Genomic DNA, 17,504 nt, shown 5'->3' with positions numbered 1-17,504 from the left:
CCACCATCTTAACCTACAGCTATGCCTCGCGGCTGGTACCTAGCCCAAGGGCTGATCCCACTCGGTGAAAGCAGTAGCGACGACGAGGAGGGGCCCTGTGAGCTCCCTAATGGTCGCGTGGTCTGTGGCCCTCATGGTCTGGTTGTCTGCCCCCGGTGCTTCTCGGACTACAGCTTCATGGATGATGTTATTAGTGGAAGCTCCGATGATGAAGATACCGACGCGGAAGATGAGGATGAGGATGAGGATGACTTCACAAACGACAACATTCCTTTGGCACCCCCGAGCGTTGGCCTAGACCTGATTCGAGGAACCGGGCAAGTCTTTCCTACCAAATTCATCCCAGCAGCTCCGCTTGCTCCTCTGGAGCTGTTCTCTGGCCGGAAAGCCCATATGGCTGTGACAAGGTAGGTATATGTACACGCACAGGTAACGAGAGATGGCATTTTGCTCATATATCTTCCCCAGAATCACTCTCCGAAATGACACTGGTACCTGCCTGATCCGCACAGACGGTGCTTGCCTGAACAACGGACAACGAAACCCAACCGCCGGCTGCGGTTTCTGGCACGGACTTGGTCCGTCGGGTGACCAGCTCACTGCATCGTTCCGTTTAGAGAAGCAAGGCCCCTTCGGCGATCCCCACGACCAGACCAGCAACCGGGCAGAACTCCGTGCTGTCATTGCAGCCTTGCGCTTTCGGTATTGGCCCGGAGAGGATTTCCACACGCTCGTCATTGCCACGGATTCTGAATATGTGGTCGAGGGATGCACCACCTGGGCTCGGACATGGATCCGGAACGGCTGGAGGACGCGGTTGGGGCCCGTCAAGAATAAGGATATGTGGGAGGCTCTACTGGGGGAGGTTGAGCGTTTTGACCACAACGGGATGGCTGTCAAATTCTGGAGAATTCCAAGAGAGGCGAATATGGTTGCTGATGCAGCTGCAAAGAGCGGTGCAGGGAACCGAGATGCACCTGAAGAATGGGGTGACATCTACGGGCTGGTTTCCTGAAGGGGATATAGCTTGAAGGCGTGAGGGCAAAATTAATTGACCCGGGTCGATGACAAAATAATCGTTCACTCGATATGCTGTAACGAGTCGGACTGCTCTAAGACACAAGATTGCAAAGACCGGGTAGGGTAGCCGCGAGATCTAACAGTTTATACCTGTTGTTCTTTCTGAAAGTCGATGCGAAAGCGAAAAAGAGAAGAAAAAACATTCACCAGGGATACCGAGACGTCGAAGTGGCACGACGTGTATCACTGCACTCAATTGGGGATTAGGCCATACACGTATAATTCATGTTTTTTTTTAATTTTTTATTGGAAGACGTTCTTTGGCTCTGGCGCGCCAATTTCCGGGTGTGGCCAGGGCAGGTGCGTTCCCCGCAGAAGGTCGTCGCGCTAGGCCGTGCTCCTGCCTGCCACGGTGCCACTCTCGCAGCTTTCCTGCTCGCTACAAATTACGACCCGACTTGGCCCTGTCCATTTACGGAAACAACGAACCACACGAAGAACTTGTTTTGTCGACTCTCGTTTGGCTTTTGCCAAAACAGAGACAAGAATCTATCGACAACTCTCTTCCGCACACAGCTAGCAATGCATCCCACTCCCTGTCGTCTCGCTCACTCGAGAACAGCGAACGGCCAACCATGTCCCTGATTCCCTACCACCCGCAGGAAGGGCGAGAAATCGTGCTGTAAGAACCCTGACTACGTCATGTGGAGCTCGGCTTTGGGGATTGAGCTTCACCTCTGCTAGAGGACAAGGACAATTGAATTGACCTCCTAGGCGCCACCGCAACGCGATTGTTGTGCACGATCCGACATCGCAACGACTCGAGATCCGCGGCGTTGCCGAGTGCCCGACATGTCACCGTCCACTACGATCGGCTTCACCCGAGCGGCCTCCCTATGGTGACGACAGTCTCCGCAACAGCTCCTCAACGGGCCACCATGGCTACAGTCGGCACGAGGGCTACGTCGATCCAAACTACTTCCGCATGCTACGCGCCGGCCACCATGTCGGGCAGCTGCGCGCCGCGCCGTCGCTCTCGTCGCCGCCTTCGGTCTCGGGAGTCCGATCGTCGGGCACAGCACCTCGCGCAGGACGAAGTAGTCCGCTTCGACGGCTGTTCCAACCTCTCGTCGGACGTGCGGAGGCCGACACCGACACCGATGCGGACAGTGTCTCCTCGGTCGATGGCAATGGTGACGCGGTCGACCCCGACGCCGGCAGTGCAGCACCTGCAGCCGCCTCTGCATCTTCCTCCGTACCCCGCGACATGCCCAACGACGCCGAGTTCGTCTCCAGCACTCCTTACGTGCCCAACGACGCGGCGAATCCCATTAACAAGGAGGCGTTCAGTCCCAACTACTTCCAGACTTTTTTCGTCGAGGAACGCGAGCTCGGACGCGGCGGCAAGGGTGTTGTGTTGCTGGTTCGGCACGAAATCGACGGCTGCCAGCTGGGCTACTTTGCATGCAAACGCGTGCCTGTTGGCGACGACCATGCCTGGCTTGAGAAGGTCCTCGTCGAGGTCGAGCTGCTGGCCAAGCTGTCGCACCCGAATCTCGTGTCGTATCGCCATGTATGGCTCGAGAACGTCACGCTCAACCGCTTCGGCCCCAGCGTGGCCTGCGCGTTCATATTGCAGCAGTACTGCAACGGCGGCGACCTGCACCGTTACATCATTGGAGATCAGCCTAAAGAAGCCACCAAAGAGGAGCTCAAGGCCCGTATGCGCCGCGTATCCAAAGGCCAGGCTGAGCGGCCGCGGGATCTTTTTGGATCATACCGTCACCTGGCCTTTGACGAGATCTACTCACTTTTCAAAGACATCACATCCGGCCTGGCCTATCTGCATGCCGCCAACTACATCCACCGCGACCTCAAACCTAGTAACTGCCTATTGCACCGCGAAGGCCGCATCATCACCTGTCTGATCAGTGACTTTGGCGAGGTGCAGGCTGAAAATGTTGCACGCAAATCGACGGGCACGACGGGCACTATATCGTACTGTGCACCCGAAGTGTTGCGACGGGATACTGTCACTGGGCTCTACGGCAACTTCACGACCAAGTCGGACGTCTTCTCGCTCGGCATGATCTTGTACTTTATGTGCTTTGGCCGCCTGCCGTATCGCAGCGCCAATGCCGTCAACGAAGAGCTCGAGGACGTTGACGAGCTGCGTGCCGAGATATCGGGCTGGAAGGGCTTTCATTACGAGCGTCGTGAGCGGCCTGACCTGCCGTCCAAGCTTTACCAGCTGCTGATGCGGATGCTGTCTGTCAACCCTGCCGAGCGACCCAGCGCCAACGAGGTGCTCTTGGCGATGCGCACTGATTCAAACGGCCTCGACGGGGTCGGCTTTGGGATTCCCCGGAGCGGCTCATCCTCGTCGGCTACCATATCACCAACCGTCGGGATCAGTGGCCGTCGCATACAGAATCTTGATTCGCCCCTCTCATCCACGCCCGTACCTGATCCCTCCAAAACGACTAACCCCCTCGAGGGAGAGACGACTCAGCGTGTCAAGGACTTGGACGAGGCTGTTATTGATGACTCGGACGACCTGCCCTCGCCATTCGTACAGTCTTCGGCGCGCAACGGATTGGCACATTCGAACAGCCACAGTTCCTCAACATCACTCACACTTACACGCAGCCATGGTAGCCACGGTAGTCATGCCGGTCGGTCGCCCGATCGAGGCGGCCACCCGATGATCACCAGGAGTGCCGACGTAGGCCAACAACGCGGATCCGCACAAACAGCTCCCGTAGCGCTCTCGCCTCGGCGGCGGCCACAACGGCAACTCCATCCAGACGGCGACGATTTTGACGAGAGAGCCAATGAAAGCGACCGAGATCCACGGCCACACATGGCCACGCCTCTACTGGGACGGCAATCTGACAGCGCCGCGGTGCCCCCGTATCTCTTGATGCCACCGCCTCAGTCTCCCTTTGTGGAGGCGCACCACCGCACCGCATTCTTCCTGCAACGTCACGCCGCCACCGTCGACTTTGCGCTTCGTACTGTCCTATTTCTCGTCAAGATGGCCAGCCTCACCAGACCATGCTGGCCCTATACTACCCGTTTTGGTGTCGGCGCATCGCTATTGCTTCTAGCCGCCCTCGACCTCGGCGTCCCCCGCGCCGACAACACCAACAGTACCCGAACGTTTATTAGCTACCCAACATACACACGTCCCCAACCCCAGTGGCGCTGGGACTGGCGCGTCAGTGCCTTGTTGTTCGTGCTACACTTTGTCGTGCTTGCGCTTGCTTCCCACGCCGAGGTGCTATGCAGTGCAGTGAGTGGTGGTAGCCAAGAGGTGTGGGACGCGTGGGAGGGCGACCGTTAAATGAGACGTCTCCAACAGCACTCTTGTAACCATACCCAACCACGCACGGAGGCCTCCTTGTCTCTTTTTGATCTTTAGGCGAACCTTGACCTAAAAAGAATAAAACAACAGGGTGAAGGCACTTTTGAATACCGTGGACATGTGTATGCCTCAGTCTGAAAGAACAATGACAGAAAGAGGGGAAAGGAGAGAGGTGCCCATAACGACCTAATAATGAATATGGTATGTGGAGGTCCAGGTCGCAAACAAAAATAATTATGATGCAATTTGAAGAGGGGCTGTTTGTTGTAATCGCATATACCTAGGCATTTTGTATTATCGCGCAATTATCTCGCAGCCAGAACATCTTGATTTCGTTTACGAGCGTTTGATGAAAAATGACAATGCAGTAAATTAATGCATTCTCTTATCTGTGGCATCTCGCCATGTGACCAATTGCACTGGTTCGTCTCATGGCGTCAACGTGGGATAATACAAAGAAGGAATAAGGAGAGAAGCTCATATAGACGCGGGAGAAGCGGCATGCACCTGCGGCCGGGGTTGTGTATCATATTGACGACAAACTGAAAATGACATGCCCTCGAAAAGTAAAGAGGGGACGAAGAAGCCCTTTGAAAGGACACGCCACATATACATGCGGTCGTATTATTATGTCCCGTTTCAAGAGAGCTTTTCTGTCCCGTCCCCCTCTCGTTCTTACAACTCAAGCGTGCCGTGGTTCGTCGGCCGGTTTGTCTGTTCTCGCTCCTGTTCTTAATTTAGATTTCATTTTCTGCATTAGTATTCGCTTTTGCATTGCTGTCGTATTTCGTCCCTTCATCATCCGGTGTCCTTTGATGCTCGCTCGATGATCTCTGGCGGACACCCAAAAGAGGATATCCCGAGGCGTAGGAAGCGGCTCGGGTGGTTGCGCGCGCCTGCCTGCACACGTGCCACGACAAGTTCCCAACTATTAAAAAATATGGTCTACGTTGCGGATACAGGTTACATTCGGCTCATCCCATCAGTCTACTGTTACAATACACCGGTGTTTCTCTTTGCCTTTCTTGTCGATCTTCACATTTGACGTCAACTTCCAGGCGCCGTACATGAAGCTCAGGACTAGAAGGATAACACAAATAAATGCTATTGGAACCTAGAGACAACGCGAACTGCACCCCTCGTTAACTCAGGTCTTTATAGCTCTGCAAATATATACATCGCAGACCTCGTCCTCCATTTGTTTTTATTTGTTTGATTCTTCTTTATCGCATGAACCGTTTTATTCTCAGTTGAAAACCCAATACAACAGGAATAGGCCGTACATATAACAGACCATAAGACGGCGACGTATCAACGGTGACCCTTATACGCACTGGTCATGTGTCTGCTAGTTATAGCCAACCGTGGAACCTTACCAATAAGACCAGAGCTGGGATAAGGATAAAGGCGGCGAAAAATTCAAAATGGAAGCTACGATACCTTCCCTACGAGTATTGCGAATGGCGCTTCGCGTGTTTACAACAGTGTCTGGCTGCAATGCGAGTTTATTTCTATCATGCAAAACCACTGGAGTAGTGAATAAATGCCACATAGTAGACAGTGTCTCAAGAGCAGTCGAAAGCAACGAATCTGGGATGTAAAAGTGCCTTGACGATAGTGAAATAGGAGAAGGACCTAGTTTATGTTGGTTATAGTAAAGATACGGTTTAATCGAGACGAATAAACGACTTACTGAAGACCAAAACGTTATTTGAATCTCGGTTAGGTAGGGTAAGACATAGGTCGAAACGAAGATACCCATAATGATGAGACAATGATGGCATAGTCTTACATGTGGGCTTTGGCCTGTTGTGTTATTTATGAGGTCGGTTAAAATTGATGTCCACCCTCTGATTCCGATCTGTCTTCCCCTCTGTCTTATCGATACCTACGATCCATTGATTTCCTTATGATATTCTGTCCATTCGTGTATTGCTAAGTCCCTTACTACCACACAGTATTAAGGCCATCTGGGTACGTCATTTATTGCATATTGATGAACAGAGTTCGAGTGGATAAGTCATATCTGAATGAGTTGTAAAGGTCAACCTCCTATAATAGCTATGCGCCCGACTTTCCCATTCTCACCCTCTTTTTTTGGTCACATTGCCTCTTCTTTTAAATTTTCACGGGGTAGATGGGGGGCAAGCACCCTTTCACTATTATTATAATAGTGTGGTTCTAAAATACTGCACCTGTGCAAGCATGGCCGGCTCACCATCATATCCTGAAATCGTACTACCTCTAGTAAGAAGCCGAATATAATAAATCTGTAAGGTCCAACTTTACTTGAAAGTATACACTAGATTAAACACAGGATACGAAACACCGTCCTCTTCTTTAAGTACGCAAATGTCTCGGGATATAAATATAAAGGCACCCTTAGGAAGGCAAGAGACATCTAGGACACTCTTTAAACACTTACCACAAATTCTCAGATATTCGAATTACAGTCCATTTCACACACAAGTACACGGCACCTCAAATAATCTCACGTCTCTTGCACCTTCATACTTTGATTCCTTTGGGTCCTCAAATCCCACTACGCACACATCGACCAAACCACCACAATGTGCACCCACAAGATTTTTATTCATCACCGGTGTGGTCATCCTATTACAGAACTCCTAGAAATCTGTGACAACGTTGAGTGCAAATCAGTCTACGATCTGACCGTTGTCACTAACAAGTACACTTGTGTCACTCCATCCTGCATGTTTTACGGTCACTTCTAAACAAACACCAACAAGATACAACCTCCTCTCTTTACTTCAACGTACCCTTCTCCGGTATATTACTCTAAACATCGAGCGATGAATTACTATCAAGAAAAACACTAAATCACGGCCTATAATAATACGGACCGAGAACATATCCCTATAAAGTATGAAAGGCTTGAAACATACATATAAACAACTAAGGATTAATTTATTTCATCCTTACATAAAATAACGGGATACTCAAGCCTTAATTATATATTTAATATGTCATTTCGTAAGAGAGTGATAACCTTAACAACGAAGGACGTCCCACGTACCCTCGACCTGGGCGGCGTACCCTCGACCCCGCCCGCAGAGAGCGGCGTACCCTCGACCTGAGCGGCGTACCCTCGACCCCGCCCGCAGAGAGCGGCGTACCCTCGACCTGCAGAGCGGCGTACCCTCGAGCGCGCCCGCAGAGAGCGGCCTACCCTCGAGCGCGCAGAGCGGCCTACCCTCGACCTGGGCGGCGTACCCTCGACCTGAACGGCGGCTTACTTAATCCTAAGCCTTACATAATACCCTGGGTACTCCGTCCCGACTCAATATGTGGGTTTGTTGGATACCGGTATTTAGTGTACCTGTTATGCGAACCGTAATGTATTGTTTTTAGATTTCGGTTTACGGGAGTTGTCACGCGCGGACTCCCTTTACGGGAGTCTAGTATGACGCCAAGTCACGTGTCGCTTGACTAAACTATGTGACGGCTACTTTAGACCTTTTCTCCGACCTCAAGTTTAAGTAGATAGTTTTCAGAATCAACAGTCATTCATCACATACATTATCATACTATTATTCAGGACCTACACCACGGTACGGCATTCTGAATCGTGATACTTGTGAGACTTCATTCCTTGTTCCGTTACCTGGCATTTCGAAGCCAGTGACGTACTACGTATGTGCGTAACAGGAGTTTTGTAAGAGATAGAATTCGATTATTAGGAAACGATTATTGTTTTACTTTTCGTCGTATGTTTACAGTGTAGTGTACCAAAAATAAATGCCGATGTTAGGACATATGACGTTTGATGTACCCGGATAAATTGAAATTTTGTTCGATACGAATGGCTATAAAAAATGAGGGGAACTGCAAGTGTAAACGAGGTGGTCTAGAGTTCATATCGAGAAGCGGGCGAGTCGATTGAAACGGCAATATCGGCCGTTCCCGAGCTGTGGCGTAGGCGCCAGCGCATTCCTCGTGGTTTTGTGGATATTTGACACTGGTTTTTATAAGTAGAGCGACGTCTCGGCTATCGTCTACGAAAACAAGATACAACATCCTTCAAACGCGACACCCGTCCTGACCTCACTATGTTACTACCACCCATTCTCACGTTTGCTTTTCTCGCCGCCAGCACGGCCTCTGCCGACTGTGGGTGGCATCTCGCGCCGAACGACTGCCTATGCATGAACAGCACCAACGGCGCTCTTCTGGCCGACGAGACGTCAGTGTGTTGCCGCGACATGGGGTTGAAAGTTGGGACTACAAGCGTGAGTTATCCTCGTTTGAGTATAATTTGAACTTATGCTTCTTTCTAACGGTGACCGTAGATTTGCAATGTCGCAGACGTTGACAGACGGCAGACATTCAAGGACTGCTGCAAATGGCTCAAAGAGACAAGCTTGATTGGGCACTGCCGGTAGGCAACCAAGTAAGAAACAGGTTATTCGACCGTTAATACAACCATATGTATTACGTTATATACGGCATATTCAATATTATTTTTTATATACACATATCAAGGCCCCTTTCACACTTTATCGTCACAAACACTCTGTCTCAGTTCAGACCGACGTCCGAGCGCCTGGCATAACCGGCCTTGCGGCCCATGCCACTGCTGAAACTGCGCCTGCGCATATTGTCGCCTGATAGGCCATTCGGCCTGTAGCCCGCGCCGTCGGTGGTGCTACCGGGGCCAAAGTCTGGCTCGCCGCCCAGACTGCCAAAGATATCGCCAATGTAGTTGGCGGGCTTGACGCCCTTGCGGAAGGTGGAGTGCCAGCCGTCAAGGATGCCGCGTACAATCTCAACGCCGGCTAGGTAGATGTTGTCAATGGCGATCTCGAAGCCGTTCTGGTCGGCGATGCGCAGGTTGTCAAAGGCCGTTTCGTTGGGTGGCGGGCGGTCAAAGTCGGAGCCAGTGCGCATGAGGATGGCGCGGCTGAAATCGACCAGGCCCTCAATGGCCAGACGTACCAGCACCTCGAGCACTGCGCTGTCTTCCTGGGCCGTCATGCAGTACTCGCCGGTGCCGTTGGTCCAGACCTTTGTGACCTCCTCAAAGGCGTTGCCCAGCACCGTGCCCGAAAAGTAGACGTCGCTCGTCACGGTATCGCACTTGACGACTGAAGGTGGCTGCGAGGCAGGTGCGTACAGGCTGGCGGGCTGCGCGGCCTTGTACAGCTGTCCGTAGGCCGTGGCAGTCGGGTCGTTACTGAGATTGGCCTTGCTGGCGAAGCCGACGGCAAGGTCGCGCAGAGTCTCGCTGAGTTCGAGTACTTCGGTGCCGTAGGCGTTGCCCGGGTAGACATTGGGTGCATTGGTGCCGTAGCCAAAGTAGCCCGTCGACCAGTTGGCCGGCATCTCGCGCGCGTCAAACTCGTACTGCAGCGCCACCTGCACCGTGTACTTAGCGAATGCGACGCCACCGAGCGTGCCGTACTTTGGGTTAATGCCTGCAATGCCTGCGATCAGGAAATACGTCTCTTTCAAGTCGAACTTGCCTGACAGGGCGGCCGCCATGACACTGGTCGCCGCGTTGATCTCAGACTCCCCCGTCGTCATCTGGCAGATGCTGCCGTCGGCCACGCAGTGCACGTGCGGGAAGAGCATGGACAAGCCGGGTGCGGTGACGTTGACGTCCATCAGGTCGCCAAGGCCGCTGCTGGGCAGGTTTTTGTACCAAACGTCGGCTTCGGGGGAGAACTGCACAGGAAACATGAGTAAGCAGACGTCTAGGACGTACATGTAACATAAACATTTGATGACATAGCACCCACCAGACTAATAATCAACACTCTGGGCGAGATCTTGCCGCGATGCCATGGTTTGCTGTGGTCGTTATGGGGGGTAGCGAAAGCACTTTGGGCAACCGCCAGAGTGGCTGCTACAGTTGAAAAGAAGCGCATTGTGATGAGGAAGAGGAACCCAATTTAACAAAGGAAACGAGTGTACGAAAGTCAAGTGTCTAGCGCAAGTCGTTCAGAGGACAAATGCAAGCTTGAACTCAATGGATGCAGCATGGTAACAAACGAGACGATGGGCTGGGACCGTGCGAAATATATAAAAAGGGAGGTAGAAAGGCAAGAGTAAGACACAGTAAAAAAGCCAAGGACAAGCACACGACCGAGACGATGAAAAAAGACTCGCGGACGGATTCCAGGGGAAAGTTTTGACGCCAAAGAGAGCAATGATAAGCAGGAACAACGGAGGCATGGTAACAAATGGAACGAGAGAAATTTACAGGGGGGCAGTGACTAAAAAGCACCCGAGAAGTAGATGACGGCAATGATAAGCATGTCAAGCAGTAGGAAGCTCGAGAAGTGAAAGCATGGTTATTCGTCCAACGGGCCTGAAATCAAACTATCTGTAATTTCCCCTCTTTCTGTCGTTTTCCGAATTTCTTCATTTTCTTATTTTGGGCCTTGGTTTTGCTTTTGTCTCTCGTTCTCTCGTTTTCCTCTTTTGCAGCCCGGCTGTTAATAATGGGGGTTTCAGCTGTTCGCCAAAAAAAAAAAAAAAAAAAAAAAAAAAAAAGAAAAAAGACGAACGCATTGTCGCCGAAAAGGGAAAGGGATCACCATTTGGCGGCCAAGGCAGTAGCTGGATGACTTGAAAAGCAAAGGCGGAGAGAGGCGCTTTGAACGCGGTCAAAGACAATTAAGAGATACTCAAATGGCAAGGGGACACGGACCCGATCCCTCGGACTAATATCCTTCATTCACTGCACCTAACATTGTCCCAAGAAGGCCTTGTATCCCTTTTTGTGATTAAGTTGCCGTCACTCGCAAACCCTTGGCCTCCATATCTTCTTTCACTCTGGCTTGCTATCAGTTACCTCAGACTCATCACAGCTTCCTACTGAAAAAGTCCACTGTGAAAGATTTCGCAGACGCCAACCGATCGCCGTCATCGTAGTGTTTATTCCACGTCCACCTTTTGTTTTCTTCTAGCCCGTATCGGTATAGCATCCTATGTGGTACTTCTTTCACTCCTTTTTGTTGTTCTTCTCGGGTTTGTTTTCCTTCCTTCCTTCGTCTTCGTCTTTGCTTTTCTGTCTCGCCCTCTTCGTTAATCTAGATTTCTTTCTTGGCCCTTCAATGTCGTGACGGCGCCACTACCACAACCCTAGCCTTGAGCTTATTCGTGCTACCTTACACTTTGACACGGTAAGATAGCTCCGCAAAGGCACTTCTAAATAAGCAAAGTACGCAGTGGTAAGTTTGAACGCCGAGACATTTATTCTCTGGCCGGAAGTCCTTTTCATTTCTACTTCGTTCTACTACCGCTCACCTTTGTGGCAGAAGCGAATTCTGAAAAGAGAGGCATTTTATAGAGGATTGCGAGAAATAGGACATACAGTTAGTTGTATACAGTTCAACCGTAGATGCCGGTCATAGGCTTCCTGACTCTTTGCCTCGTCAAACTAAACTGCAGGACAAAAAATTTCATGATACTTACTAATGGCACTTCCAAATCGTTATTAAAACAAAAAAAGTGGGACAGATGGCCCCAGGATTTGCACCTTCCTGCTCTTCTACTCACCCCAAAGCTATCGCTATCGCATCGGGCCCTTCCGACCAATCAGTGTACGACGGTCGTCCAATTGCCCATGCAGCCGTGATAGGAAGGTGCGGGTTGGCTGCCATCACTGTACCGCACCAGCGGCTGTTTGGAAGAATCCGGACTGGTAAAAGATGCCAGGGGCATGTTCTTGTAAACGTCCCTTCAAATGAAAGCCTTGTGGAAGATGATAGGCGATGGCTTTGCCGTGTAGCCCATCTCGGGTTTCCTATACGAGGCCACCCGCATTTGGAGCCGTCTTTCTGGGTCACCCGGGTTCTCCATGTTTTGTGTTCTGGTCTATGCCATCGACGGCGACATGGAATAAAGTTGTTTTGGCCAATATCGACTCCCTCATTCACTCGCGTGCCCATCGCACCAACCTTTACCTTGTACGTAGGAGAACATCCTCGCCGAGGCAGCACTGGGGCACAGAAGCTCCTATCCGGTTCTATGAGTTTTAGGGCCTTTGTACCACCTAAAGTAGGCCCCATCACGTCCTTGCGCCATGTTTGGTAAAACGTGGACAAATAATAGTAATATTGTCATTCACAAGTGGCCGCGGACCTCGGACAAGAAATTAAGAAATGCGTCGGAAAACCCATACCATTGGACAAGCTTGACATAAATGGCAGTAGAAATCAATTCCAATAACACACGAAACACGTGTCACAGACATAAACCAGGTTGAATAAACAAAACGTTACATAAAAATAAAATAAAAAGTATAAGTAAAACTCAAACTTGCTTCGGCCCCGTAACATCCGACCATATCGTCCGATTTAAAATAAAAAGGTAAAGCAAGACTCACAATTTTGCAACGAAGTACAACCATTTCCACGTCCACGATAGCAATCCACATTTCATTACAGAAAGCAAACAATTTTGAGTGACGCCGAAGTTCCATCTGGGCAGTAAAACTCAAAACAGACCAATTTAAGGGGGACGCAAGAAAAGTACAAAAGAAAGGGAAGGAGACAACAAAAAGATACTGGAGACGCGGCTAGAAACTGAAAAAGTCCAGTTCGTGGTTGCGATCGTCATCATGGCCAGCTATTGGCCCAGGGCCGCCGGTGTTGCCACCGGCATCATCGGTGTTGCGGCCATTACCGTCACCGTTGTTTCTACTGTCATCACCCATAGTCTTCTCGACCGTTTGCACGACCAAGCCACTCAGGCTAACAGGGCTGAGAGCGTCAAGTGGAACGTCAGCCTCCATCCAGTCGAGGTTGTTCTTGTTCCCATGTTCGTCCTCGCCAACTGCAGAGCTGTTGTTGCGGATGTCCATTTGCAGACGTAAGCTGTCAAAGCTGGCACGGTTTTTGACGACAGAGACTGACACCGAGTCCAAGATATCGGTGCCGATGGTGGCAGGCGATGGGCCGCCGTTGTTGGGCGGGGGCGCAGTGTTGGTGTTGTTGTTTGGGGACGAGGTTGTGGTGGTGTTGGTATTGTTGTTGCTGCGCAAGCCAGCAGCCGAGGCAGCTGCCTTTCGCTCGGCATCCAAAGCCGCACCGATACCGACCGCATTGCCACCCCGTGTCGACGAAGCTGACAGTGATGCTAAGAGTTTGACACCGGCTGCAGACGCCACAGGCCTTGCGGTAACAGCCGACGGGCCGACCGTCCAGTCCACCATAGGCATATCAAAGGCTCCGTGGCTTTGGCTGTGATGGTGATGTTGAATGTGGTGCTGTTGAGGCTGTTGAGGCTGTTGAGGCTGTTGAGGCTGTTGAGGCTGTTGGTTGTGGTGGGTGTTCCCGTTCAAAGCCCAGCTATCCGAAGTACCCGGCCGGACCAGCACGTAGTCATCAAGTCCAGTGCCACGAAGCAGGCCCGTGGCGTCATTTCGGTCTTCAAATCCGTCAAGGTCAATGGCCGAGCCATTGAGAAAGTCCAAGCCAAACGGGCCACCACGATCAGACGCAGCACCGCTGCCGCCGGGCGTGCCGGTTGAGAAAAAGTTGGTCATCATTTGGTTCTGAGCCGCATGAAGCTGCTGCTGGCTATGTACACCTTGGGGATTGTGGTGGTGACTATTGCAGGGGTGGTGGATAGCAGCAGACGCGGCGGCAGCCGCCGCCGCTGCAGAGGCTGCAGCTGTCGCAGCTGCCGTTGTCGAAGGTATTGCTGGGAAACCGCCACTGCCACCCGGTGCACCGTTCGGACCGGGTGGCGTGTGTTGTGAAAAGAATGGTGGTGGTGGCCGTGTGAACTCGGAGGCGCGACGTGAGGGAGGGGGCCGCCTTTTCTTAAAGGACTGGAGAGCATCCGCGTCTGGGTTTTCGCGCCGAGCTGGCAACACGCTGTAGACGTCAATACCGTTGCTACCGCTGGGTGCGCCGCTGGCTGCTTGTACCAGAGTGGTGCCGGTGATGCCATTCATGTTGCCACCACTTCCCGCGCCCACGTTGCCAGGACCGTACCATTCACTGCTGCCACCGGCACCAAGAGAAGTAGCGCCACCAAGCTCGCTACCATATGCTGTTGACGAGGACACGCTACCAGGCCGGCCGTTGTTGTTGCTACCGTTGCTGTTGTTGCCAGCAGAAGTCGCCACTGCCATGGCCGCCGCGTAGTCGGGCCCGTAAACGTCACTTCGTAGCTGCTCCAAGACGGCCTTGAGCAGGTCATCCATGCGAGACGCAGGTTGGTAAGTGTGGCTCATATCAGTCAGCGCGTACGATAGGATCTCGAGGTAGCCCAGGTACGAGCGACGGTCGGAATCGCTGCTCTGCTGGTAGGCAAGAGCAGCAATCAGCGCAATGGCGGCCGTGCCGGCGTGCTGGATGCCCGTGACGCAGATGCGACGGCCATCAAAGCGCTGGCGGTGCTGCCAAAAGATGCGCGCAACGCGAATGGCCTGCTGTGTGCAAATGCTGCGCGATAGCGTGGTGCGGCTGTCATCCACGATGCATTGCGGGTCGCCCAGGCCGAGCACCGAGTGACTGGAGGCCATGGCGTGCGAGCCCTGGCCTGCAATGCCATTGTACATGTGCTGCTGCTGTTGTGTCACGGTCATGCCACCGGCATGACTTCCTGTTGCATTGCTGCTAAACGAGTCGCGACGGTTAGCCGCAGCGTTGCCACCACCAGCAGAAGGAGACGACGGGCTCGGATGCGAGTTGGTGCTTGACCCGTCCGACGACAATAATGAGCCGTACTTGGCCCACGGGCGGTGCAGCAGAATCATGGAGACATGGTACTGCTGGTGCAGCAGGAAGAAGCTCATCGGCGCAGCCTTGATGTTGGCCGGCTTCCATGTCAGGTGGTCTGGCAGCCGACGGTACCAGTTCTGCAGTTGCCGGTCCAGGCTGATGACGTGCAGGTACGCGTTCTCTTCGGACTCGTCGAGTGCAAAGACGCTGTCACTAGCACCAGCTTGGGGTAGCGTACCGCTGTTGCCATTGCGGCCGGCACCTGTGCCGCCTGCAAACGGCATGATGGTTGCAAAGCTACTGGCCGACGCATTGTTGCGCACATCCCCACCGTACCCAGAAGCACCGCCAAACGCGTTGGTGCTGTTTTGACCTGCGTTGGTATTGTTGTTACCGGTGTTCAGGTTGTGCATGTCGCGCGTCTCGACAATCTTGCCGGCCAGCTCCATGAGCTCAAACAGATACTCGTAGATCTCCTCGTTGCTCATCTTGGCGGGTCGGGCGTCGCGGTTACCGCCTACACCGTCGGCACTGTTATCCTCGGCGGGGAACGATACCATCAAGGAGAAACGCTTTGTCAGCAGGTCCATGCCAATGTCCTGGCTTTTGATGCTCGTCGGCCGGCCGAGGAACAGCGCCCAGTACTTGTCAATGACAATGGCTGCCTTCATGACCATGTGGCGAATGTCGACTTCTTTCTCATTCATGTCTGTGCGGCGGTAGTCGAGGTGCAGGCCAATGTCAAAGGCCAGCCGATTAGCCATGCCGGAGTACATCCAGCCGGTGTTGTCACGGCCGACACCGCACTCGAGGTCGCCGAGAAGTAGAAGTGCTTGCACGCTTGGAATGCCACCCGGCCGCTCCAGCTCGATATCGAGCATGTACTTGGCCTCGCGCTGCAGTGTGCTCTCGCGGTTTCCGAGACTAATTTTCTTAATATCTTCTCGACTGCGGTCAGAAAAGCGGTAGCCCATGGCCAGGACGGTGATGTGCAGGAAGGATGTGTAGAACTTGGGATTCTGCGATTCGCGGCTGGCCTCGAATGCCTCGCGGTCGATGACGTAGATAATGGCATTGTAGTGGTCCCAAAAACAGTTCATAAGGTAGTCGTGCGTGGCTGAGGTCAACGAGCGGATAATGCGTTCAGATCGGCGTACCTGCTCTGGCGGCTCACGAGAATCGACCGAGTCGGATGCCTCAGCGTACACGTGGCTGTTGGCTGTAGGGCCAAAAAAGCGAAGACGCCCAGAGAGCTGGTCAAATGACAGGTTGCCCTTGGTCGATAACAGGCGCTGTACAATGTCTTCTTTTTTTGGGTCAAGGTTGCGAAATGGTGACGTTTCTTTGTTAAACACGCCGCCGCTAAGCATTGTGGATGTGTGGGGTGCGGTGTGTGACGATGAATGTGAGGAGGCGAGTTGTGACGATGTAGCGTGGGCGTGAGAGTTGTGGAAATGGTGTTGCTGCTGCAAGCCGTGTTGAAATCCAGCCGCATTCACCGCGGCGGCGGCTGCGGATGCTGCCGCAGCCACGGGACCGGGCAGGCTTGTGTCAAGGTGTTTGCTTTCGTGCATATTAAAGTCATCAGTGTGGATGTCCGCCGAGGACTCTGGCGGTGACGTATTGTCGCGTGATGGGGATCCATCACTGCTCGGGCCGTTGCTGATGTTGTTAGAGGGCAGCTGGTTTGAGAAGAACTGCTGGGCCTGTGGTGTAGGGGCGAGGAGATCGGGACTGGTGGTTGCAATCAGCTGCTGCTGGAACTGGGATTGTGCGGCAGCAGCTGCCTGCTGCGCTGCTGCTTGTTCTGCTTGTTGTGCCGCAGCTTCTTGCTGCAACTGCTGGTGCTGTTGCTGTTGCTGGGCAAAGCTGGCAGCAAGTACTTGTTGTGAGTTTGATAGGCCCTCGTCGGCACTGGTCTGTCCACCGGTCTTGCTTCCTGCCGTGTCTTGTCGCGTCTTGGGCGGGTGCACGGCCGGCGGCGGCTCAACACCGCGATCTACCAGCATGCTCTCCAGCAACTGAATGCGGTCTGATAGTGACGACATGTACGCCTTGGAAATGGGCCGCCGACGCTCATCGTCGTTTTTGATGATGCACTCGGTGCCGGCCCGCTTGCACTGTGTGCACTCGGCCTCGCCTTTGGGCACCACACAACGGATACGTCGGTCACGGCATGATGCACAGGCCACTGAAGCACGGTGGCGGACCTGCTGCTTGATGCTGCGAGATGCACTGCCGCGCGCCGACACGTTCTCTTGGTTGTGGATGTCGTTGTCGTCCGAGTAGGACAGCTTAGCCTCGTCGGCGGACGCCATGGTGCGGGTGTGTCGTCTTGCTGGATGGTGTGGATGAATGCTTGCTGTGAAAGGTAGGTCGCTACTGTTGCTCTCATCAAAATTGGAGAAGGCTTGGTA

At 52.8% G+C, this 17,504-nt stretch overlaps 4 protein-coding genes across 4 annotated transcripts; 2 read left to right on the top strand and 2 right to left on the bottom strand.

Moving 5' to 3' along the window:
• Window positions 1-21: 21 nt before the first annotated feature.
• Window positions 22-1,015, top strand: SPBR_07596 (uncharacterized protein; the record flags this gene model as incomplete). Its single annotated transcript, XM_040765850.1, has 2 exons — window positions 22-407; window positions 469-1,015. 2 exons carry the CDS (start codon window positions 22-24, stop codon window positions 1,013-1,015), a joined length of 933 nt encoding a protein of 310 aa, XP_040617502.1.
• A 640-nt stretch (window positions 1,016-1,655) lies between these two features.
• Window positions 1,656-4,366, top strand: SPBR_06601 (protein kinase; the record flags this gene model as incomplete). Its single annotated transcript, XM_040764857.1, has 2 exons — window positions 1,656-1,702; window positions 1,795-4,366. 2 exons carry the CDS (start codon window positions 1,656-1,658, stop codon window positions 4,364-4,366), a joined length of 2,619 nt encoding a protein of 872 aa, XP_040617501.1.
• A 4,560-nt stretch (window positions 4,367-8,926) lies between these two features.
• On the bottom strand, window positions 8,927-10,275 carry SPBR_07294 (uncharacterized protein; the record flags this gene model as incomplete). Its single annotated transcript, XM_040765548.1, has 2 exons — window positions 8,927-10,072; window positions 10,147-10,275. 2 exons carry the CDS (start codon window positions 10,273-10,275, stop codon window positions 8,927-8,929), a joined length of 1,275 nt encoding a protein of 424 aa, XP_040617500.1.
• A 2,657-nt stretch (window positions 10,276-12,932) lies between these two features.
• On the bottom strand, window positions 12,933-17,405 carry SPBR_06366 (uncharacterized protein; the record flags this gene model as incomplete). The annotated part of the gene is made up of 1 exon (XM_040764623.1): window positions 12,933-17,405. The coding sequence occupies one exon, from the start codon at window positions 17,403-17,405 to the stop codon at window positions 12,933-12,935; it is 4,473 nt and encodes a 1,490-aa protein (XP_040617499.1).
• Window positions 17,406-17,504: the final 99 nt, after the last annotated feature.

The sequence above is a fragment of the Sporothrix brasiliensis genome, assembly GCF_000820605.1.
Source record: "Sporothrix brasiliensis 5110 chromosome Unknown Cont20, whole genome shotgun sequence".
NCBI lineage: Eukaryota > Fungi > Ascomycota > Sordariomycetes > Ophiostomatales > Ophiostomataceae > Sporothrix > Sporothrix brasiliensis.
This window is presented reverse-complemented; position numbering and strand designations above follow the sequence as displayed.